At 42.8% G+C, this 24,813-nt stretch overlaps 1 protein-coding gene across 19 annotated transcripts in view; it reads left to right on the top strand.

Moving 5' to 3' along the window:
• The window catches only part of CLASP1 (cytoplasmic linker associated protein 1), a 265,392-nt gene that overhangs the window by 142,616 nt on the left and 97,963 nt on the right, over positions 1 to 24,813 (top strand). For 10 of the 19 annotated variants that reach the window (XM_065561475.1, XM_042843074.2, XM_065561469.1 and 7 more), the window contains exons 17-23: positions 2,051 to 2,218; positions 3,710 to 3,759; positions 5,526 to 5,696; positions 7,372 to 7,395; positions 18,957 to 19,064; positions 21,552 to 21,578; positions 23,340 to 23,507. In XM_065561475.1, coding sequence (XP_065417547.1) covers positions 2,051 to 2,218; positions 3,710 to 3,759; positions 5,526 to 5,696; positions 7,372 to 7,395; positions 18,957 to 19,064; positions 21,552 to 21,578; positions 23,340 to 23,507 — 716 coding nt within the window. The remainder of the gene's footprint in view (positions 1 to 2,050; positions 2,219 to 3,709; positions 3,760 to 5,525; positions 5,697 to 7,371; positions 7,396 to 18,956; positions 19,065 to 21,551; positions 21,579 to 23,339; positions 23,508 to 24,813) is intronic. The other 9 variants (XM_042843075.2, XM_065561477.1, XM_065561476.1 and 6 more) reach the window with 3 other exon arrangements.

Raw genomic sequence — 24,813 nt, 5'->3', positions numbered from 1 at the left:
ATCATTTGATTTCAGGGCTGATTCTTTTATCTCATGCAAAAATCTCTTTGTCCTTAATGGAATTTTTGTCTGAGTAAACATTACAGGATTGGGCTTGCCATTGCTTTCTAAACTACTACAAAATATTGTAAATAATCAAAACCACTGTCCGAGTTAGTTAATAAAGTACAATTGTGAGGCAGCATTATTTTGCCTTTCTTAATCACTGATGTTGAAATCTCATTAATTTGCAATGATTTTCCCTGTCACAAAGGATATAGGAGAGGTGCTGCTGTATTTTCAAAAGTGTGTGTATGTGTCCATGGGAGGTTGTTTTGGTATACTGAGAACTTGTTCTTAAACTAAGCACCAAAGAGTCTAGGTGAACTTTATATGGAGAGAGAAAGCTGTCGTATGGTACGTTTTACATTTCATGAACTCGTTTAGAAGAATCAAATGATTAAATGCTACACTTCAAGAAATGGTAGTTCATAGTAGGAGTGGGTATTAAAATTATTTTGGGAAGGAGCATTTTCTCCAATCATGAAAATACTATAGGCACCCCGGTATTACAGCAATGTGGCTAGGTAACCCAGATAGCTAGTAGCTAGGCAAACTCTTTGAGGATTTATTGTGACTGCCTAATTCTCCTTTATTTTTTTCTTAATTAATATATTGCCAATGTTAAGATTTAAATTTTTGCATTTTATCCCAAAGAGATTAAAATGCTGACGACTTCCTCTGTCTTGGGAGCAGCTGTCACGTGCAAACGGCTCTGGATTAATTTGCACTTATTGATCTTGTTCTTAAAGTGTCCTCCAGCCTAATCCTGAAAGGTGCCTGTAACTCCTATAGATTATAACAGGAAGTAAAGATGCTCAGCATCATCTGGGAGGCCGTTAGTGCCACACAAGACTGGTCCCTGTGTGCGGAAATGTTTCTCTCTCCTTTTTTCGAGTGGGCTAGATCCTGGGAGATGCTGAGCCACTCTCACTGAAGATAGTGAGAGCAGCGAGCTCAGCACTCCCTAAAATTTGCCTCAATAGCAGCCAAAGTTTGCCCCACAGTATTGTGCAAAGGGTCAGGATCATCTCAGGGATAATTGTCAGTTACCACACATCTGCTTTTGAATGTTATTGAATAAGGGAGTCACTGTTATGTTACAATTTGAAAGAAAAATCTCTGTGATTGCTGTCGTGAATCAGGCCCACAGATCTGTCTTCAATTGCAGATTGTTTCAGAAACTGTTATTGAATTCACGTTAATTTGCCAGTCCTACCTCTTTAAACACCAACGGAGTGTCCCCTCGGCCTGTAGAGAGCCAGTGTGGGTGAAAGGGTTAATGGTATTTACCAGCACTCATGCTAGATTTCCCCCTTTCACTGGGACATTGCGGGTTGAAGCTTGCCATGGGGTGTCTGTCTTGTCTAAGCCCCGCTGCTCTTACGGGCTAAGGGTGTTCTTCCTGACCTCCTGATTGGACCTGTGACATCTGGGTATAGACTCTGCCCCTTTCTGGTGCTAGCTGTGTTCCTGTGATGCCCTGCACGGTGTACACACCCTGCCTTCCCACTTCTGGTAAGTGTGTCTTGTGTGGAATTGCTTCCTCAAAACACAGCAGTAGCCTGTGTGGTATGTTTCAGATGCATCACAGAAAGGCTGCATCCCTGAAATGGTTCAGTTTTCATAGGGGTAGTCGTGTTAGTCTGTATCAGTCAAAACAACCAGGAGTCTTTGTGGCACCTTAGAAATTAACAAATTTATTTGGGCATAAGCTTTCATGGGCTATCACCCACTTAAGCCAACTCCCATCTTTTCATGTGCTGTCTATTTATACCTGCTTACTGTATTTTCCACTCCATGCCTTTGATGAAGCGGGTTCTAGCCCACGAAAGCTTATGCCCAGATACATGTGTGCGTCTCTAAGGTGCCACAAGGACGCCTCTTTGTTTTTACTGAAATGGTTCAGTTAAGCCATTGCCATTGGGGATGGACGTCTCCAGACTGAGCCGCTGTGGCTCACCGAACGTCGCGAGGAGTTTTCAATGGTATATTGGGATCTTCTTTTCAGATGTTATTGGGGCTTCCACAATCACTTCAACAGAGAAGCAGAACACTTGTATCACACGTTGGAATCCTCCTATCAGAAAGCCCTGCAGTCTCACTTGAAGAACTCAGACAGCATAGTGTCCCTGCCTCAGTCCGATCGCTCGTCCTCCAGTTCCCAGGAGAGTCTCAAGTAAGGCTCCGTACTTTATTACCACTGATTTTATTGTCTAAGCGGCAGATGCACCTAAATGTGAGCAACTATGACATTGCACCGTTACCATTCACAACTTCATGCTTAACCTTGTGTCTCATCTCTCTTATCCCTGTTCACATTTATTTCTTGACCTCAACATTTGACCAGCTCCAAAATATGGCATATGAGGTTTTTGGCTGGCAAGATATTTAAAAACAAAAAACAAAAAACCCCACACTGCTAAATATCCTGGAGTCAGTCTTGAATCCATAAATAAGTGGACAAGAGGCTTTTCATTCTCAGCCAGACAGTATTAGTCAGCCCTCCTAACTTAAAAAGACACTTGTCTGGTCTGAAATTTTTCATGCTTAGCCTTAAGCCAGAGAAGTGAGTGTATCTGTTTGTCTTTTCTTTTTCTTGTAAGAAGAGAAGTGGCCAAGCTAGATATAAATTATATAGCTGCAAAACGAATAGCTTTTCTGCTGCTTTTGTGTATCTTGGCTGTTTTTGAAGGAACGCATCAAAGAATTTAGACTCAAAATTCGCCCCAGCTGAAAAGCGTTAGAATTTTTTGAGGACTGTCCTATTACAATATGAATTGTAAAATCCACCTCCATCCTACAAAGAAATGTATAAAATACATTAGTCACCATTTAACTAGGACCTGAAATCTTCTTTTGCTCTGTTAATGCTCATGGTAATTTTTTCATACTCTTTTCTAAGGAGTATTATTGAGCCTCAATATTTATATTTAAACAATAAATCCTGTTAGTCTATTACTATATGTAAATAGTTGTCTATTACGAACCCTTTATGACTATGTACTCAGCGGGGACATGGGGACGGCTTCTAAAAAGTAATTCCAGGTTTATCATAGTAATTATATAACTGCATAAATATATATTTGATATGTTTAAAAAGAAAATGAAAGAGGGCCAGGCCAGCAGTCTAGCAATAGCAGGAGAGTGTTGTGGGAGCACAGGAAGAGCTAAGTAGACATTCATCACTCAGACTAGACTGGCTCCAAAGCAAGGGTTTCAGTGCAGCAGACGTCAGTGATGAAGGACCAGTGCTGGACTGAAGGCCAGTTCTAGATTAGCAGAGAGGGGAGTAGAGAATAATCACCTTTGGCAATAGACTCTTCCTGTGCCTTTGATCAGTGAAGTCCCTTGGAGCATATATGTGGAGAGTTCCGAAAACAAAGAGGGCAGTTTTGAATGAAATCCTGAAATAAGTGGGGAGCCACTGGAGGTGTCTGAGGTTGTGGTTGGTATGGTTGTGCTTCTGTGTATATAGCAACATTTGGCACACCCTGGAGTCTGGAGAGTGGGGTCATGATTAGGCCACTGCTATTTTTAATAACCAGTTATAAATGTAGTAATATAGAACAAAGCCTCCTAAAATATGATGACATTTTTATAGCCAAGATCATTGGCGGCTCAAAAAAGACCCGTTTGACTTTAATAAATGTTTGTGTTTAATTTCTAGCCGTCCATTGTCTGCCAAAAGAAGTCCTACCGGGAGCACTACATCCAGAGGTGAGAGCAGGAACTGGAGGATACGTAATCACCTATTGCAGGGGAAGATTTGTAATGAAGTACGATAAAAGACTCAAATATTTCAGGGTTCAAAATAGTGATTCTGGTTATAATGAAATCTCCATTTACTGTGAAGTTGTTCTTTGGACCATTAGTCCAGTCAGATATAGCTGTTCCTGTGGCCACCAGCATATAGTGGAGGCATCTTATGTGCATGTCTCCTATGGTACTAAATTCCAAACTGATCACAAAAGTGCTTTCCCCATTGGACACAAGAGAGGTCTGGACCACTTCGCCATCAGAGCCCTAATGCACTTGACTGCACTGGCAGGTGGGTGGACAAGACCTAACAGGCCTTTTCCAGCTCTGATTTTTGTTGGGCTTTTAATAGCCACTGTCTCAGTCTCCACTATGTACCCCAGTACAGGCAGGGTATCCCACAGAGGCCTTTGATACAATCAAAAGTAATATTGAGCCTCCTTGATCTTTTCCATCAAGACTTTCCAGCATGTAGAATCTTCAGAGCTTTGCTTTGGTTCCAAGCACTTGCAGCTTAATGCCTGAAGGGCACACTCTTGGGTGGGAACATCAGTGAGTGGGGGGAACAGAAAACCTTCATGAGCAGATGAGGTTACTGTTAGCAGGACTTGCTAACAGTAATCTTCAAAGTGCGGGGCCCAGACTAATTGATTTGATCCCACTTTAATCTGCTACTAGATACCATCAGCTGAGAGCATGAGGCTATGTTTTAGTCATGGGTATTTTTAGTAAAAGTCATGGACAGGTCACTGGTAATAAACAAAAATTCATGGCCCGTGACCTGTCCATGATTTGTACTATATACCCCTGACTAAATCTTGGGTGCTCTGAGGCAGTGGGCAGCCCAGGGGTGCTGCGGGTGCTCTGGGCTGGGGAGGCAGCCCAGGACCCCTGCGGTTGCTGGGGGAGGCAGCGGCCTGGGACCCCTGCTGCTGCTGGAAAGGGGGAAAGATTTGGTGGGGCTGGCGGGCTCCCTACCTGGTTCCGCATGGCTCCCCGGAAGCAGCGAGATGTCCCTAGGTGTAGGCGTGGCCAATGGGAGCTGCAAAGCCAGTGCTCGGGCCAGGGGCAGCGCGCGGAGCCGCCTGGCCTCACCTCCGCCTAGGAGCCGAGGGACATGTTGCTGCTTCTGGGGACCTCCCGAGGCAAGCGCTGCTCGGCGCCCTCACCCCCTCCCGTGCCCCAACCCCATGCCCCAGCCCTGAGCCCCATCCCACATCCAAGCTTCTGCTGCTGTTTGGAGGTGGGGGTATGGTGGCGCGAGACTGCCCCAGCAGCTGCTGGTGCGGCTGGCCCAGGCCAGCCATATTGGCCGCTGCAGAAGTCCCAGAGGTCCTGGAAAGTCACAGAATCCATGACTTCCATGACAGATGCCAGCCTTACATATAAGTAATATATTTTTCTGCTCACAGAAACCACTGCAGAACAGCACTGTGAATTAGTTCAAAATAGAGACCCGGTGGATGAGGCAATATATTTGAATGCACTGATGAGAGTAGGGGAAACTGTACTTAGAAAAGAACAGGGCACTGGTAATGAGATACTGCCTCAGTGAGTACATTGTGCATCGTGGTCTTTCTGGCCCTTTTAATGAGCACTGAAGTCTCATGCAGGGAACACTTGAATGTTCTTATTCAAGTGCTAACTGGGTGCTTTGAAACAAAGAGTCAAACAAATTAATCCTCACTAGTCTTGATTGTGTGTCTGTTCCCCACCCCTATCTAAAGCCTCTACAGTGAGTACAAAATCCGTGTCAACCCCAGGATCTCTGCAGCGGTCTCGCAGTGACATCGATGTGAATGCAGCAGCTAGTGCCAAGTCGAAAGTAACATCTTCTGGAGCTTCCACCCCCTTCAGTTCCGCAGCAGCCCTGCCCCCAGGCTCGTACGCATCACTAGGTGAGCTTCCGTGTTCTCTTTGAAAGCAGATAATTTCTCCAGTATTATAAACGATGTGAATTTAGTATTAGATGGCTTGTTCTGAATATAAACCATGTCTCCAACGAGAGGGTCACTAGCAGTCCAGAACCAGTCTGTGCTCTGTGGCAACTGGGGCTAAAGAAAAATACATTTCCAGAGGGAATCAGCCTTGCAGGAAACACAGTTTGCTTTGAAACACTTTTCTTCTTTCCTCGGTTTCCCACTAACCAGCACATTTATGTTGTGAAGAGATGTTGTTTTGACTCTGACAGTCCAGGGGAGGATACTTGCTGCCCAGTTCACCCTGGAACTGAAGAACAGGTTTCCTGCAAGTTGTGTTATACTTTGGGTAGCATTAAGAATGTCTTCGCTGCATTTGATCCTGAGCTAAGGAGCTGTCTCTTCATATAAGTAAGGGATAGAGCAGCAAAGAGAGGAATCTGACTGATATGTGAGTATGGTTTAGTTACTTTTTCAGCCTATGTGAAAGGCACAAGTTCACCTTCCTCCACTCAGGCTCTTTTTGAGGGTTGAAATCATGCATTGTGTTCCTTTTGTCATTTTCTGTTGCCCCAAGTTTTTCATGCTGACAAGTGAAGTCGCCATTTGATGTAGAATCTACTTTTCAGGTGGCACGGCAGGCTGCATGGATGAGGAAATACAGTTCAGAAACAGCTAAAAACAGTTGCTAGATTACTTGCTTGGTTTCACTTGTCAGTTTTCATTAGCCTAGATTTGACCCAGGGAGAGCTAATTACCTGAGCTAGGATCTAATTCTGTAATTTATTGTAATTTACATCAGCCTTATACTGATGTAACTCCATTGACTTCTACCAGATTAAGTGATTATAGCAGGTCTCTAATTGGTATGAGAACGGATACCCTTGCCTCCTGTCGAGTAGATTGCTGAACCTTAGCTGTATCCGTTGAAAGCTTGACTTCATAGCTCTCTTGTCAGTGTAATGGGAAATACTGTATGAATTATATTAGGATATATTTATATATTTTGACAGGCATCACTTACTGCTAAAATCTTTGTCTTCACTTCCGTTCATTGGCCCTGTTTGATTCAGTGGTTTTGTTATGAAGTGTTTGCCCTGGCTTAAATTAGTTGCTCACATTGACTTCGTGGTGCAGTGAGAACTGCAGACAGAATACCGGAGTTAAACGCATGTTTCTTGTCATTTCCCAAACGTTTAGAGGCTGAATACAGGAAAGTGACCGTGCTCTATTAGTCTCACTCCAAAGCAGAGTGTGTTTACTGCTCTTCTCTGATACTCTATTTCTTGTTTAAATGATGCATGGATTGGCTTGGCTGTAAAGGGAACTCCTTTCCTTTTTGCCAGTAGGAAAAATTGCAGGTGCAATTTCCTGCAAGAGGAATGAGCAAGGCAAGCAAAGGAATGGGATTTAGCAAAGCTTTGTCTTTAATACATGATTGCAATGGGACCAAACTAATCTGATTCTAAGACCTGTTCAGATGCTTCATGCTTTGAGTTGCTGATTAACCAAATTTTCTTTTCCGGTTTCATTTCTTTAATTGTATTGATTTTTTTGCTTATTTCTGTAGCTAATATACAGTGCCCATTTCTGTTAATATTACTAACTCTTCCCTATTTACCCTCTCCTTATTTTTTTTAAAATTTGCCTAAAGATGGTACTACCACTAAACCTGAGGGTAAGCAGTCTGTCTGTGTGATTGAGGTGTGTCTACAGTTGTACCACCCCTATCTGGTCTCTGTTCTCACAAAGTGTTACCTGGTTCTCATCTGTGCTCACTGGTGACCTGCATGAAGTGTTGCATGGTTGTTTGGCTCATTATGACACCATTAGGTATATGTCACCTTCTCTCCAAGATCCTCCTTCAGATTAGACACCAATCTGATTTTATGACTCTTGCTTCCAATCTTTATGTGAAACTAGTTTAAAAGCAATGTTGTATACAAGTCTCCATGCTAAAAAGGTGCTGTCGGTTGAAGGTGACCTACAAAAGGATAAAAACAAAGGCTTGTGCTCATCTTTGCTTCATTGAGATGCATAAAGAAGGTCTGCTTTGTTGTTCTAGAAGAAATTTAGGTCATGTCTACTTTTTTTTCCGGGAGACTCAGGATGACAGGAGAATTACTGAGATGATTATATTGCAAATACTAAGGAAGTGAAAGCTGGGAAAGGAAGAGATGTTTAGTCAGCCTGATCAAACCTCTGTGTTTTGTTTGTTTTTGTTGACTCTCTTTAACTCCTGTGCCTGGTAAACAGTTGAGAGCGAAGAGCTTTTTGTTAAAGGCTCAACACCCTTACCCTTCGTTTAGTGGTTGAGAGAGCTCCCACTCCAGTTCCTCCCAAGAAGCCATTTAAAAAAATGATTTTAAGGAAAGACAAGTCTTAATGTTCCTGATATTTCTATGATAAAAAGGCAAGCATAAAACTTGCTTTTTGTGGGGGAGGGAGGGAAGGCCAGGCAAGGAGGACGTGGGTGTCCATGACGAAAAAGCCAAAAAGCACAAGCCCCTTTTTTTTCCCTTTTGCAAGTCACCTTTTTAGGGATGTATTATTGATTTGTGGGGCTGTGTGTGAATATCCTAGATGGCTGTTTGTATTCGAATGTAGTTTCCCAAGAAGCACCACCATGTCATTGTGATGTCTGTTTTCCCCTCTGATTTCTGATAAATTGATATATTACTTATAGGGATAGATTTCTCCAGTCTCCTGAGCTGAAAATGAGTCTTGGTGTAGAGATATGAACTGGCTCTTAATCCAGTGCAAGCCTTTATGCTTTAGGATCCATCAACCATCGTGCTGGTTTAAATCAGTGTTTCTCAACCTTTTTGTGCTGGCGACCCTCTTTGGACTTAAATAATAATTGTGTGTTGTGTCCACCCCCCGAAAAAATTGCCACCCCCTACCTTAAGCTTGGAGCTTCGAGCTTCAGCCCGCCCATGACTCAAGGCTTCCGCAATTTAAAGTTCATTTACTGTTTTGTTTTTTTCCTTATTAGACCATCAGTCCTTATCTAGACTGTTTTTGCTGGAGGACTCTCTGGAGACAAAAACAAGGAATGCAAAACTTTATTATGTTCTTCATATTTCAAATGTAAAAATTCACACACACACACCCAGGCCCCTTTGTTCTGAACAGTACCCCCTTTTGGGCTCTCTTTACATATCATAAAAGATACAAACTCATTTTTTAGGTCACCTCTAAGCAACTATTTTAGAATCGCCACATTTTTCTGTGCAATGTAGACTGACCTTTGCAGTGCAGTAGTGCTCATGAAGTGTACGTGTAGTCTTCTCAGGACCAATATCTCAGATTAGGAGAAAGCCAGAAGTGGGATATGCCAGTTACAGAAGTGCAAGTTAAAAGCTGAATATCAGGCCATAGATTTAAAAAACACTGTCGCCTGGATAACTCTGTAAAGCACCATGCTTGACATTTACCACGTGCTGAGAGCCATCACAGGGCCTATGCACAACTTATGTCTTGTGCTGTCCATCTGCACAAAGGTGAATTGGGCGCTATATCCAGTTAGTACCCTCTCCTGCACCCTTTTGACTGTGTAGCTCCCTTGCTCTTCACTGGGAGGTGTGTATGCAGAAAGGTCGCAGAATCAGGCTTTGTAGAGCTATACAAATAGTTACTATGATCCAAATAACTGGTCATGTCTGTGTAGAAACTTTCCCGAGATAACTTTCCAGTTACATTCCGTGGAGAAACAAATTCTGAGCTTGCTGTGCAAACACTGTTAAGATTTCTGTACTACTATCCCTGGAGAGGGACTGGTGGTTCAGAACCCGCAATACGTTAGGCTGTGCCAACAGCTCTAAATTCCCAAACAGATTGTGGATAGGTGTATTGTTACGAAGTTGGGAAGCTCAGATGGGATGAGTTCTGCCCCTCTTTGGTATCTTTAGTATTCCTGTCAGTGTCCAGCCGTCATCCAGACTAGTACAATTTTTTCAAATAAAAGTATTATTATAGTACAGTATAATGACTTCTCCTCAGACGTTTATAGGAATTTTGAAGTCCTTCTAAGCACAAGCTCACACATCTTACAGAAACCATGGGGCTGGGAGCAAACAAATTACTTGCAGCTCTTGGCTTCAAAGCAGTGTGATTTGTTCCTATCAAGAAACTGGCAGTTAAGTTTCATGTTAAAAAATGCTTTGGACTGATGCAGTTAATCTGTGTGGGGCCAAATTCCGAATTCGATTACATGGTATAAATATGGAGTAACTCCATTCCAGTCAAGGAGGCTTTCTTTGGAATTATGCCATTATAACAGAGATCAGAATCTGACCTTATGTAATTTTTAACATACTGTGAAGGGAACATGTGTGTCTTTTTTTTTTTACCAATGATCAGGGAAGAAATCATCTTTCCAAATAACCTTCCTTCCCTCCCCAGGCCCACAGATAATCACAGGTCCTTGATTTGATTGTGTTTTTCCCGAAGTGAGCATTACCACATATTTTATAACACATATTTTACAGGGTAATCTGATGCTAGAAATAAATTTCTACATATTATGTCTATATCTGCACTACCTGGATATCTCCTTTTATAAGGGGTCTGATTTTCATCCTAGTTAACCTTTAAATGTATTTTGCAAACAAATGACTGCAGTCAGAGAGCATTGATTTATTTCAGTGTTCCACGTGTCTTAAAAAGAAGGTAACTGATTACCCATGACTATATTTATATATACATCCACGAACTTTGCTTATCCTTCTGCCCCTGTATTGTCATGAAACCTAATGACCCCCAGTTTTGAAACAGATTTTCTGTTAAAAAGGGGCCTTTGTAAGGACTCTACTTTCCATGGCCCTTTTTGCCTTATTTCCAAAGTGAGCACAAACATAACCCTTCAGACACTAAAGACTAACCTCTCCCATAAAGGGAAGAGAATGGCATATAGCTATATGAATTTTGTCCATTGGAAAAAAAATAAACCCTAATTGTTTAGTGTGTGTGTTAATCTCACAAGTTCATACGGAGTGGTCAGATGAGTGATAAATATTGTTTATTGAGCCTCAACAGAGCACTTGGAGAAGCACAAACTTACAAGAAGACGTTGTCCCTCCTCTATCCTGCTATCCTTCCTTTCACAGCACTCCGATGGAGTTCGTAGTTTAGCCTCAGTAAGGGCTTTAAGATTTGTCCATAAATCTGAATGAGTATTCTAACTGAAGCAGAGATACTTAGATGTTGGATTTCTTTCCTATTTTGGTCTATGGGCGTGACCCATGTCACACTTTTGGCAAGCTGTTTATTTGGTTTCCAGGAAAATGTACTTTATTTTACCTAGTTATTTAAGCAAAGCAGCACTGAAGCATTGTCGTGATGTGGTTCATTCAACTTTCTGTACTTTGGAGGTCCTACATTTTCAGCATAAAGTCTGTTGATAACCTTGGATGCATTGAGATTTGCTTGCATGGTAAGGCACTTCTTAGCATGAATAAAACTGGCAAAATCTGGTGGCCCTTATGTTTGTAAAATAGGACTTCTGCTAGATGTGGCTGGAATCCATATTGATGCTCATTGTAAACTCATTTATATGAATAACTATATCGTTGATAATCCTTAAGTTTTGTTTTACCAGTAGATGGGCACAGATGCCATCTAGTGGTGAATCAGTTAAATGATTCTCAGAACCTGCTACAGGCTTTTTTTAAAATCTTTTTCATCACATGGAGGAGAATTGGCCCACTCGCGTAGATATGTGATCTCACACAGAGAGCATCAGTTATCGTCCGTGTTCATATCAGTTGCTAACATGTGATTGTGATTATCTTTTTCCGAAAGCGCTGAGTTGATTAAACCGTATTATGGATTTATTTTGATTAATTTTCAGACAGTGCACTAAAAGAACTCTCCTTCACAGTAGAGCATACAGGCTAGATCCTGCAAGGTACCATGCACTTCTACCTCCCTCTGCATCCAATGGGAGTCGAAGGTGCTCATTATCTAACGAAAGGAGCTCAGAACCTTACATGATGAAGCCCTTGAGGATAAGAATTGTTCAGAAGAAATCTTTGTGTTTATTTCAGTGTGTGAATACATGAAAATGACCAACTTAAGTGTTTTTAATATATCATATTTATATACATAAATGAATAAAGTTATTTCTGGCTTGAGACATTGGGCCAGATTCTGATCACAGTTATGTCTTTGTAAATCTGATTCCACTCCATTGAAGTCAATGAAATTATGGTGGATTATTTTGATAATAGCTTAGAAATATATCTGCCTGATCTAGCTATTTCAATTTACCAAATTTCTGCATTTGTTACAAACCTGAACTTGGGCCTGGTTCATTGACTGTGTCTGTTTTTAAAATTACCAGGGCTTTTTAGTCTTTAAAACTACTGAACAGAAAGGAAAAGCTTTCTGTACCGAGAGCAGAATCTGGTGTCATGGGTCAAGTCTCAATCAAGGGCAAATTTTTATGCCTGCATTTTATGATTCCTAGAAAATAGCCTGGGCATTTCCTTTATCTGTTTTCTTTACAGTAACATCGCCATTCAGCTACAGTAATTCTTTTGGAGAGGATCAGAAAAATTGGTGATTACAAATTATGACTCATTGCCTCTGCAGTTTGAATTGATATGAAAACAAAACCAGTGAAAAAAAGAAGGCTTCCTGGGCTCTTTTTGCCCTGCCTTTTGGGAAGTATCTATTCATTGTTTGGATCTGATGCATTTTTCTAGTAAGTGCTGCATGAAATTCATTATTCCGGCTGGGATGTAATGACTCAATAGAGAAAGTGGCTTATAGTCAGAGGCAGCACAATTGGACTATGTGCAAATGCAAATTCTAGGATACAGCATCTTTCTCGCAGGTTACTCAGAGACCTTAGAAAAAGGCTTTCTGTTACTGTAATAGTGCAATGTGTCTTACAAGCTATCCTATAGACTTGGGATTTTCATAGCAAGCCAGAGGATTCAGATCTATTTTCCATTATTTTTAATGGAAATATGTGGCTAAATCCTACAGACTAATTTAAAAATCACACCTGTGTGTGTGTGTGTGTGTGTGTGTGTGTGTGTGTGTGTCTACATTTTATATATATTGCTATAATCATACGGAAACAATAGTATCCCAGAGGTGAGTTAATAATGTATGAATTATCCCAGAATCCCTCTAGGTTGTGTTCCATCTCCGTCTAACCTGCCTGCAGGGACCTAATGAAATAATGATTTTGATTTCCATGTGATCATCTTTGTTTCTGATTTACAGAAGGCTTGTGTTTTGAGGTGCCGTGTTTGTGGCATCTATTGCCCCAGCTTGGCAACAGCTGCTTGGGCGAGAGGGTGGGAAAGGCTTCTGCACATCTCTCTCTCGTTTAAATCCATTCATAGTGCAGGTTGCTCAGGTAACTCATTATTCAGTGTTTGGGGGATGGGAAAGGTTTAGAATCTTCAGCAGTCACTCACAGAGCAGGAGCGTGAAAGCGTTTGGTATGTGATCTGTAAGAGTAAATGCCCTGGCTAAAGATAAATAGATAGACTTGTAACTGTTAAAAGTCAGAGACCATAACTTTGGAAGGAACATTCATGGTTAAGGTTAAGACGAGCTTTCCATTTAAAGTTCAGCTGCTCAAAGTGCTCTAAAATCGGGACAGTTAATTAGATTGCTTTGAAATTTGGTGTGCATCATGGGGGCCCAGGGTATTGTCAAATTTGGGGCCATTTGGCCAAGGAGTTCCCACAACACATCTTTCTGATCGTATGAGCCAGGTTCTGGAGGGAGCTTTCCTATCAGGGAATGTCTGAACTCCTCACCCTCTGGGATCTGGGGGTCCCTGCTCCTGGAGGTGTCTGAGCCCAGCTCCCTGCCTCCATGTTTGCGTGCCTGGATCTAGGGGCCCCTGTGCATCTGTGAGGGTTTGACCCCTCCTTAACTGCCCCCACCTCCTGTGACCCAGGTTCTGGGGGTGTCTAAGCCCCTCTCTCTATCCCCCCATATGAGCCAGGATCTGGGGAACCTTGCCCCTCGGGGAGGGCGAGGGGAGGGGGGCATGCTCAGCATACAATGCTGAGACTGGGCTTAGGAGCCGAGAACAGGTATACTTGACACAGGTCAGAAACTCTCCGGCACTGGGGAGAGGGGACTTGAATGGAGCAGTTCACACATCTCAGACTACATTCATCTCCATGAGGTATTCTCTTTCTGCTGAGAACATTTCATTGAGATGAAGGGCCTCTTAACAGCCCTCTGAGCCTGCTGTGGTGCTGATGGAGGTGAGTGCCTGTCCCCTCCATTCTCCCTCTCATTTCATACGATATTATAATGGAGCACCAGCTCTGTTCTAGCTAAGGATGGGAAGCCCAAAAGGAGGACTCCTTAGTACTCTGATGTTCCTTACGCATGTTCTTGAAATTTGCTATGCCTCATGGGAGTGTAGTCTGGGGTTAGTGATTCAAATGTGAGGTCATTTGAGCAAGGAGTTCCTGCGATACAGCCCCAGGGGAAAAAACCTGCATTTTATTAAATTCACAGATTCTAGCAAGTTTGAATTCTGAAATGCACCCTGGGCAGAAATCTGAGAATGAAGTGTAAACTGTAGAGGAAAATCTGCCTATGTCAGAGTGTTGGGTTTGTTTTACAAAAACAACAAGGAGTCCGGTGGCACCTTAAAGACTAACAGATTTATTTGGGCATAAGCTTTTGTGGGTAAAAAACCTCACTTCTTCAGATGCATGGAGTGAAAATTACAGATGCAGGCATTATATAATGACACATGAAGGGTTTGTTTTGTTAGTTAGTTAGTTAATTATTATTTTATTTCATTTTTCAGAAATGTAATCTGAGTACAGCAGAATATTCAGAAGGTGCTGAAACTTTTTTGAAAAGAAAATAAATTGCACACGTGAATGCTGACTGAGGGAAGGGGTGGTTAGGGGTGCAAGGGTAGGTGGTAGTAGAGGAAGATGGGTCTGCAGCAAAGGATGGGGCTATTGTGGGGGGGATAAATGGAAATGGGTGGAAGGGGAGGGAAGGGGTTGGAGGGCTTAGGTAAAGGGGAAGAGAGTAGGGATTCGGGGAGGAGAAGACATGAGGGGTTGGAGAATGTGAGAGGTATCAGAGGAAGATGGGGGTTTAGGAGTGGAGGGGTTTGCTAGCCCTGAATTCTCCCCTTCCGTGTGTATGCTGGGATCTGGGGGAGCCCTACCCCTCTGCAGTGCTCTGAACCCCTGTCCCTGCCCACTGTGCTTTCTGGGATCTTGGGGACCCTGCTTCTCTTCAACTCACACGTCTGAAAACCAGGAAGTACAGAGTTAAGGGAAATGCCCCCACAACCTTCAGTCTGCTCTCTTTGGGTGGTGCCCCACTAACATGCACACTCCCACTTGGCCATTTTCACTAATGGACAGGTGCTACCCACACTTGCCTTGTGCTCGAACGCTCAGCCTGCTCCCCAGACAGAATACCACCCTGGTAAAATGTAACCACTGCTTTATACCCTTTCCCAACCCCTTCACACTAGTTCACAGGATAGCACCTAAACCTATACTTTCCCATACCCATCATTAAATCCACAGACTGCTCTCATATCCCACCTCACTACTGACAACACCCATGGCAGGAAGCCCCAAGTGCCCTGCTACTGACACCACCTACACAATTCTGTATTGAGATGATGCAGACTGGAACTGCAAGGCACTCTGGTACCTCTTTCTTTTGATAATCACCTGCGGGGGACTCGGAGCCAGATCGTCTCATGTCACAAGCACAGCTCTTCCAAGCTGCTCCAACTTCTTCCTCCACCATTTAATGCAATGATACATAACACAGTGAATACAGCTAGAGTGCATGGAGATCATTCCCAGTGACCGTTGTCAGCTCCGGAGTTAAGGTTGCATGAGTCTTTAACTTCACTCTGTATTTCCCAGTTTTCAGATGTTTGAATTTTGCTGAACTCATTATTCCAGAAGGGCACAAGCCATCACTGGGCAACCTCTGTGTTAAGTTTTCTGCCATTTCACATGCTTCCATAGAAATGTTTTTTAGAGACATTAAAGGCCATTTTCTCCTTGTAACTGAGGGAAGAATTTGGCCCTAAGGTTATTGAGAGAATTTGCCCCTTCAGTTGTTCCCTTTATTTGTGTATGATCTGGGACAAAGTAATCCCAGAGTGACCTATTATCATAATATGATGATATATCCACCCTTATATCATCATTGTGTATCAATGTGTGGTGAGTTTTCAGCGCTTTCATATAATGGCACAGTATCATGGAACAAAGATGGGATAGCATCATGTTATACTGGGAGTCACAACTCTGCAATGCTTGAAATTAATTTAGTTCTCTTCAGTTGCTGGGCCTGCACCATGTAAGGCAAGCATATGGAAATGGGGAGAATGCCATACATTTGTGGATTAGGTAACCCCCATCTCACTTGCATGGTGGTGGGACATCTGCTTGTCTTTCAGTTCCAGTTACATATTCAGTTAAAAATACAGTGCCTATTTAAAAGGATGAGAAAATTTAAATCCTATTACTGAAATAAGGATAAAACTCTTCTCTCAGAGCAAGGTGGCCATTCTCAGTGCTGATCTCTCTCCCCCAACATGTGAGGAACCCCCATTGAATTCAGGAAGAATTTTGTGCATGGTAGAAAGACCAGGTATCAGTTTTGAGATCTGCCAAGCAAAACAGAAGGCAGACTTTTACTTCGAAGCCCTGATTCAAAGCCCAGGGAAATCAATGGAAGTCTTTCCATTAACTTCAAAAGGCATTGGATAGGGCCTGAATGCTTTATTAGCATGACTGGAAACAAGCACATGCATTGATTTATTTTGACATTTGTGTTCTGTTCCTCTGACTCTTTCCCTCCTACTTAACGGGGCTGGCATTTAAAAAGAAAAATGATGTCTTGGTTCCTCTGCAGGAAGATCTTGATGTCTTGGAGTTTAGCCATGTGTTTTATAAATGGAGAACAATTGTTTATTACAATTAGTTCCAATTTCCTTCTGCTGTTTAAGAAATCCATTTCTCACTTTATCAGACACAGGAGGAACAGGAAAGTTCTGGGACCTCAAACCGAAAAAAGGGGGGGAGTGCGTGCAAAAGGAAAATTTCAGACTTCTCCCATCTTATCCATGCTGTCAGGGCAGGCTGACCTCTAGCACATACAGGTTACTGATATTTCCCCATGAAATCCATTAGTTTAGACTTTGAATTTCATCACAGTTGCCATCCGGTACTTCGTACAATACTCAGTCCTTTCCATCAGGATCTTGAAAAGTTTGGAGGATAAGATAGAACAGACTAAACTCTTGTATAGAGTTGCCACCTCCTAAGGTACGATATGGGCCTGTGTCACCCACGCTTTTTTTTTTCTTCACACATAGTACTGCTGCCGCCACTGACGTCTAGAAATAGAGCACAGCCTGCGTGCCAAATTCTGCAAACCCACCGAGATCAGTGGGATGGAAGTCAGCGTAGAATTTGCCACATTGAGGCAGGGAACATATGGAGCTAGCTATTCTCTTCTGCTGGAGCTCTGCTGGGAGCAGAGGAAGTGACAGGGAGCTGGGGCTAGTCCCAGCCATGTGATTCTCCAAGTTGCTGCCAGGCAGCTGTAAGTTTCACCACTGACGTTCGCTCTTTAATGGAATTTACACCAGGTTAGGGATAGCACAGCAGCATTCTGCCATGTCCCCTACTCCCTGCTGAAACATCCCCGCCTATGCTAGCTGGGGAGCAAGGCAGCAGATACAGACCCGGATCACCATATTTACACCCACCAGACAGTTCCCACCAAAGGGAACTCTCTTCTGGGTAATGGTGATTGGATATTGGCCCCTTTTCCTGAGCAGTGCTTAGGGGCTGCAATGCTGTAGAGAATCTGGCCCAGGATTTCTACTATGCCAAGGCTGGAAATATTTTTTTCAATGGGAGAATCTCTATAAATTCCGAAGCCTTCTTAGCTAATGTTTTTAAAATGGGACACTGAAAATACATGTGTTCTAAGTTCGGCTTCAGCCTATGTTTCTCACTTCTCATCTGCAAATGAGAACCCGTTCTTATGTTTGTTTTTCCTCTGAAATTGAAGTTTCCTTTTAGAAATACAGTGTGAAAGGTTTATCAGACGTGTTTTCCAGCCATGTTACCAGTGTTGTGAGAGTTCTGACAGAAAAAACATAGCTGTCAATCTGTTCAGTCAATCCCAAACTGCCGACCACTGTCTTGTCCTGTGTGCATTTGTCTTGTCTCATAGGAAGTGTGAGGTCTTCAGGGCAGGAAATGTGCATCTATCTGTGTTTGTAATGCACCAGTTACATTTATGGTGCCGTGTTAATGTTCTGTAACAACAACAGTGGAGACAGATTTATGTGATCAGTGGATGACATTGTCCAGAATGTGTAATCTTTTACATGTCTCTTTATTTCCTCTGATTATCATGCCTGAAACTTGAACTTGTTCTCTGAATACAGTGTTGGTACTGGCATCAAGCCCAGGACTGTTTCAAGTTTGGCTGAGAACTGAGGTGTTGAAAAGGACTGACAGAGGTTTTCTTTTTGTTGGTCTTAATCATCATTCCTTTTCCAGCAACTAAAGACTCATAATTGTGTCCAAGCATTGGAAAGAACATACTGTCGGGAACAGCCCTGACCAAGCAGGGACATGCACTGAACAAGCTAATGGGTCTTTTCCAACTAAAATTTCTGTGAGGGAGAAATAAAAGCACTCTGAACAAGAAACTTTATACGAATTCTTTGCTTAAAAAAATAAAGGGCAGGCACAGGATTTCTCTCACAGTGTTAATTGCGTCACATGGGACTCTCCATTACAATTAAAGCTGCACTAACTTGGGGGGTAATTATGTTGAATTTATATGCACCAAGGGTAACTCTTAGAGATGACGTTTCCAACATGAGCATAATGGGCACACCTGAGACAAATACACATGGCCAGGTGGTGTCAGCAGAATCTGTTACTGATGCATGCCAGTTTGCAATTGTAGATAGGGGTATGAAAGCATCGGTGCCTAAATGTGAGATTTTCTGGGTGCACCTCTTATGCCCATATTAGAAACTTTGTTCCTTCTTGTTAAAAAGCATTTTAATTGCGTTTTAAACTGCAAGTGCCATTCCAGGGAATTCACTTCTTATCATTGTTACTGTTGCAAAAAAAAACATTCAGTATAGAACAGACAGCAAGTTAGAGGCCACAGCAGAATTTCCCCTTGGAACCAACTTGCTAACATTCCACTTTTCTTTGCGTTCCCCAGGTCGGATCCGTACGAGGAGGCAAAGCTCTGGAAGTGCCACAGGTGTTACCTCGACGCCTGCCGATACCCGAGGCCGCAGCCGTGCTAAAGTAGTTTCACAGTCCCAGCGTAAGAAGCCTTTCTTTTAAGGGAGGGGGCAGGAGCCATATTTATTAATATTATCTCTTATTTGTATTGTGACCCCAGCCAAGAATGGGGCCGCATTGTACTAGCCACTGCATGCACATATCACAGAAAGACGGTCAGCCCCAAAGAACTCACAGTCCAAGTCGTCGTTAAAGAATAGGGCCTGAGATTTGAATTCTTAAGCATAGAAACTGCTAGTTTTCTGCTCAGCACAATTGAAAAATTCCAGTCATGTAAAGTTTGTTACTATGTATCATACTAGATGATATATATTGAACTTAAATCTGTAAAGTACTACCTAGTGGGACACCTTCCTTGTATCTGCAGCTTGCTACTGTCTGTTGGGTTCCTGTTCTCCCAAGCTTCTCTTGCTTACATTATCCCATCTCCATATGTGTTAAGCATGAGCTGTCTAAGTTAATGTGTAAAATGGCAGGGGTTGCTATCTCTACTGCATAGATTTAGGAAAAAAGATGTGCTCTCTCTCATCCACATGGCATATCCTGGCTCTGAAGTTCTGGTTTCCTTGCATGGCATGGTTCCCCCATGAAGGGAGAGCAGAATATCTGCCGTATGGGTCTGAGAGGAGAATTTTGACCTAGGGCTCAGGAGGTTTGCATATGTTCCCAAGGAGAGAAAGTGCCTCTTCATAGACTTAAGTTTGCATGGGAGGGTGGGAAGAGTACTCTTTGTTATGAGGACTTGTCTTGCTTTGCAGCCTCACTGAAAAATGTCTGCTCTGTTCATGGTGTCACTTCTTCACTGAATGTCAGGCCAGAGCAGTGGTGGGCAGACTATGGCCAGCCGTTTCAAGCCAGCCCTCAAACTCCCGCTGGGGAGCAGGGTCTGGGGCTTGCCCCGCTCTGGCTCTCCAGCCGGGGAGCAGGGTCAGAGGCTTCTCCATGCTGCTTCTGGAAGCAACGGCATGGCCCTGCTCCGGCTCCTATGTGTAGGGGCAGCCAGGGGGCTCTGCTCTGCATGCTGCCCCCGCCCCAGGCGCCGCCCCGCAGCTCCCATTGGCCGGGAACTGCAGCCAATGGGAGCTGCAGGGGCGGCGCCTGCAGATGGGGCAGCGCGCAGAGCTACCTGGCCGTAGCTCTGCATAGGAGCCAGATTGGGTACATGGCTGCTGCTTCCGGGAGCTGCTTGAGGTGAGTGCCACCTGGCGCCTGCACCCCTGAGCCTCTCCCTGCATGCCAACCCCCTGCCCCAGCCCTGATCCCCCTCCCACCCTCCAAACCCCTTGGTCCCAGCCCAGAACAGCTGCCTGCACCCCAAACCCCTCATGCCCAGCCCCACCCCAGAGCCCTCACCCCGAGCCGGAGCCCAAGCACCCTATTCGCCTGCCCCAGCCCGGAGCCCCCTCCCACACCCTGATCTCCTCATTTCTGGCTCCACCCTGGGGCCCACACCCCAAACCAGAGCCTTCACCCCCTTCTGCACCCCAACCCCAATTTTGTGAGCATTAATGGCCCACCATACAATTTCTATTCCCAGATGTGGCCCTCGGGCCAAAAAGTTTGCCCACCCCTGGGCTAAAGGGAAGAGGGAACAGTTTTAAAGTCATTATATTGGAGATGGTTTCAAACAGAAAACCTCAAGGCTTGAACACCTTCAGACTGTGGTGGTGATAGGCTGGGATTTGGATGCCTGGATCCAAACCCAACGCAGTGGCTTTGGATCCATGTCCAGCCCAAGCAGGAAATGGCCTTTTTCCTGATTCCAGTTCAGATGAAGCTGAAATATCTCAAGAAGGATTTCAGTTCAAGATGGTGGAAAACTTATTAGAGCAGCTGATCTCTCAAGGTTTCTCCCATTTGGTGCATCTGAAGAAGTGAGGTTTTTACCCACGAAAGCTTATGCCCAAATAAATCTGTTAGTCTTTAAGGTGCCACCAGACTCCTTGTTGTTTTTGTAGATACAGACTAACACAGCTACCCCCTGATATTTGGTGCTGAAATCTCTCAGGAATGGCTTGTTTGGTAGTTAAATCTAAACCCGAGCCCTAACCCTAGTATGGCATCAAATCCCAACGCCAGCCTAACCCGGATCTGAACACCATGTCTTAGGCCAACCTCTGCATGAAATAAACCACTCTAAAGTGCAAATGTAATATAGATACAGGGCCAAATTCTCCTCTGACTCACGTGCTGGGCAACCCTGTTGCCTTTTTCAGAGTAGCCCAGCTGTAAATCAGGGAGAATTTGGCCCACTATAGATGATTGGCTTCACTCAAAGAAATTTATGAGACTAGGGAAATTAAGTGGCAATGGAAAAATGTACGCAGGCTTGGCCCATCTACTTATCTGCACATTAACGCGTTGTATTTTGCAGAGGCTTAGGACCAATGTATGTTTGCAAATAAATCAGTTCACTTTATGTATAACATAATGCATGCTGAACTCTGTCTTGTCTTACTGTCTTTTAATCCACTTTTTGCCTGTCCTTTGGTCTGCTCTCATAAACAAGGATCCAGATCAGCTAATCCTGCTGGTGGTAAGAAACATTTTCCGTTTCTCACACTCTCTTTCTGATGTGTTCTCTTTTTCACAGTAGTTAACTATTTCAATGTGTAGGGTCCCCCACCCCCTTATTCACTGGGGGAGGTTGAAAAGGCATGTTCTTAAAATAAAATCAAAATGTCAGATTTGTATTGTGATTAGTTTAGCTTTTCCATGATAATTAATGTGACAAACATACATTCTGTGTAATGAGGGCACCCCTTTGTGAAGTTACTGTAGGAATTGCGAAGTAGATCCTGTGATTTAAACCCTAGCTGCCAAATTGTTCCATATCAGTTCAATCCCTTTGAAGTGGAATCACACCAGTGGAACTAGGAGGAGTATTTGGCCTTCAGAGGGCTGCATTAGTGTAAAAGAGGAGGTAGATTTGATTAACATCAGTCACAAATGTTCAGAGCTTTGGCGTACTGCCATATGTTGTAGTGGTGGGGGATACATGACTGGAGAGCTTCAATCTTTGCAAAATGTCACCTGCAGAGAATAGGAAAGGGTAGGTAAGTTTATAATGTAACTGATAGTTGATGGGAAAATATTTTAACCAATAAAGTTGTGTAAATGTTTAGACTAAAGATTCCAGATCAATTTCTGTCTCATCTATTATTAGTTATGTGTGAATGAATCTTCTGATGGAAATTATTAGAGCTGGGTGAATATTTAAAAAACTATAACTAATGAATATTGTTCAAAATGTTTTATTTGTTTGACTGTTTGCACGCCTTTCAGAGGTACTTTCCCTGGATATTCTAGCAAACAAGTTTATTGACAGTAGAGCTCACAGCAACAGCATATTTTCAAGGTCATCTTTATACAGCTAAGGAAGCAAAAAGGGTCCCAAGCCCTGTTCTTTTAAAATCCTTTGTGCTTAGCTTTAAGCAAACATCAGGGAGAATAAACTTTGAATTTGAAAATGTGATTATTCCCGCCAAAAATTTGATTCTATGAGTTTCTTAGATCCAGCCAGGCAACAGAAACATACCATGGGAACCATGTGTCCAGGCAGAAATGCCAAATGCAGCTCAGATGTCAAATGTTAACTAATGAACAGCTTGAATACTCTGTGTGAATAAATCTTGGTCAGTAGTCTGTTTGCACAGATCAGAGTCTAGAAAAATGTGATCGGTTCGTGGACAATTCAAACAGGCAAAATTGGCCAAATATTACTATTCGTTACAAATAGTTTACCCAGCTGCAAACTTACAGCTAAGCAATTTAATTTTAACCCATCAAACACATATACAAAGTAAATGTTTGTGATGACCAGCTGGGGTGACGTATCCACAGGCTATATATGATTGGGTCATTTATCATCTTAATCTACTAGAATTCTGTTGTTGAGATGGGGTTCTTAATTTTTCCTCACTGGATTATTTTATGTAAACATTTGTTCTTTAGCTGCTTTGGTCAGGCAGGCTGAATAATACAAGCCCAATTGTTGAGTTGTGTATTGTGTAGTGCCTGAGCCAAATAGAGTGACCAGGGGACAGTCCCGATATTTGGGGCATTTTCTTCTATTGGTGCCTATTACCCCCCACCCCCGTCCTGATTTTTCACACTTGCTGTCTGGTCACCCTAGAGCCAAAGCCCATGGAAAGACTTCCATTAACTTCAGCAGGCTTTGGATCAGTCTCTTAGATGGAGCCCTCTTTATTCCAGGCCTGTTTAAAAGTGTTTAAAATCCCTATTTTGAACTGTCCAGAAGATTTATCATGCTTCCTTACTTCTGGTTCCTTTGTAGCTGGCAGCCGGTCTAGTTCTCCTGGCAAGCTGTTGGGAAGTGCATATGGTGGACTGACCAGCGGAACAGCTAGAGTCCCACCAGTGCCATCATCCTCAGAGAAACGCAGCAAGATCCCTCGAAGCCAGGGATGCAGCCGAGAGACAAGCCCCAACAGAATAGGACTAGGTAAGAATTCTCACCGACGTGACATCTCGACCAGTTTGCCCAAGGGAAGGTTATTCATGCTAACAAGGAAACGACATGACTGCATTTTACCGTCGTGCGCTTTTGAATCCTTAAATTATGAAATTAATTTCAATGTGAGGAAACATTCTTAGTGATTCGGTTTTTAAAACGTCATTTTAATTTTCCATGTGATCTCTGTTTTCAGAGTGGGTCAAAAGAGTGTATGGTGCCTTCTGTTCGAAATTGTGGCATCATCTTTGTTGTTTCTGAGTCAGGATGAAGAAAGAATTAAGTGAAGGGGAAAGCCCACCATTGCAAGAATCTCACGCTTAAATAAAACTGTATGGCCCAATCCCGCGAGGAGCAATTCCTGTGAAATGCTGAACACCCTCTGACTGAAATCTCTGGGAATTGATTGATGTCAGAGGGCACTCAGCACCTTGCAGGCTTCGGACCTGTTTTTGGAATATGGCACACTGAACAGTTTATGTGCATCACCTCATACATCCTGGAGTCTTTCCTTCGATTGCATTTTAGATTCACGTGCTAAGTATTTTGCTCACAAATATTTTTGTCCTACGTGGAGACTCATTGGCTGTTCTATAAATATTCTGTATGCGCTTTTATTTTCAAATTTACCAGTGATCTCTCTAATTCGGTTTAAATTAATTGAACAAGCATTATTCCAGAGATGTTCACAAACACAGCCATCCTTTTGAATGAAAGCAGAAATGGATTCTCTGTATATGTTCTGTGGATAAGCCAAAGCTATACTTATTGCCGCTAATGACTTTGATATAAAATGTGAGTATTTGCAGAAATTAACCAAAGTTTACATGGGAAAAGAAATTCTTAGAAATGATTTTTTCATTAAAAAAAAGATAATATCGTTTTACAGAGCTTATAAGAAGTTCCAACTAAACTCATTGTGTGAAATTGTAGCCTCATTGAAGTAAATGAGAGTTTTTGCCTTTGCCTTCAATAGGGCTAGGATTTCTTTTAAATTTAAGCCCACTGCTCAGTTTATAGCATATTAGATGTCAACATAGAAGTACTCCTTATTTATTTATATTTCAGATTTACTGAAATGATCTTAGGAGGTCTCTCTAAGAGCATATCCTGAATTATGATCCATTAAATTTTACATTATTTATGGTGAATATTTTGCAAAATTCAAATTTCTTCTCCTCTGATATCTATTTTTATTACGCCTGTATAAATATATTGTGCTCTTTTGTTTAGTTTTTTTAAAATCCAAGATGCCCCCTTACTAACTGAAGTAAACTATTCTACTGTCATTCTGCAA

The sequence above is a fragment of the Chrysemys picta genome, chromosome 11 (genome assembly GCF_011386835.1).
Source record: "Chrysemys picta bellii isolate R12L10 chromosome 11, ASM1138683v2, whole genome shotgun sequence".
Lineage (NCBI taxonomy): Eukaryota > Metazoa > Chordata > Testudines > Emydidae > Chrysemys > Chrysemys picta.
This window is presented reverse-complemented; position numbering and strand designations above follow the sequence as displayed.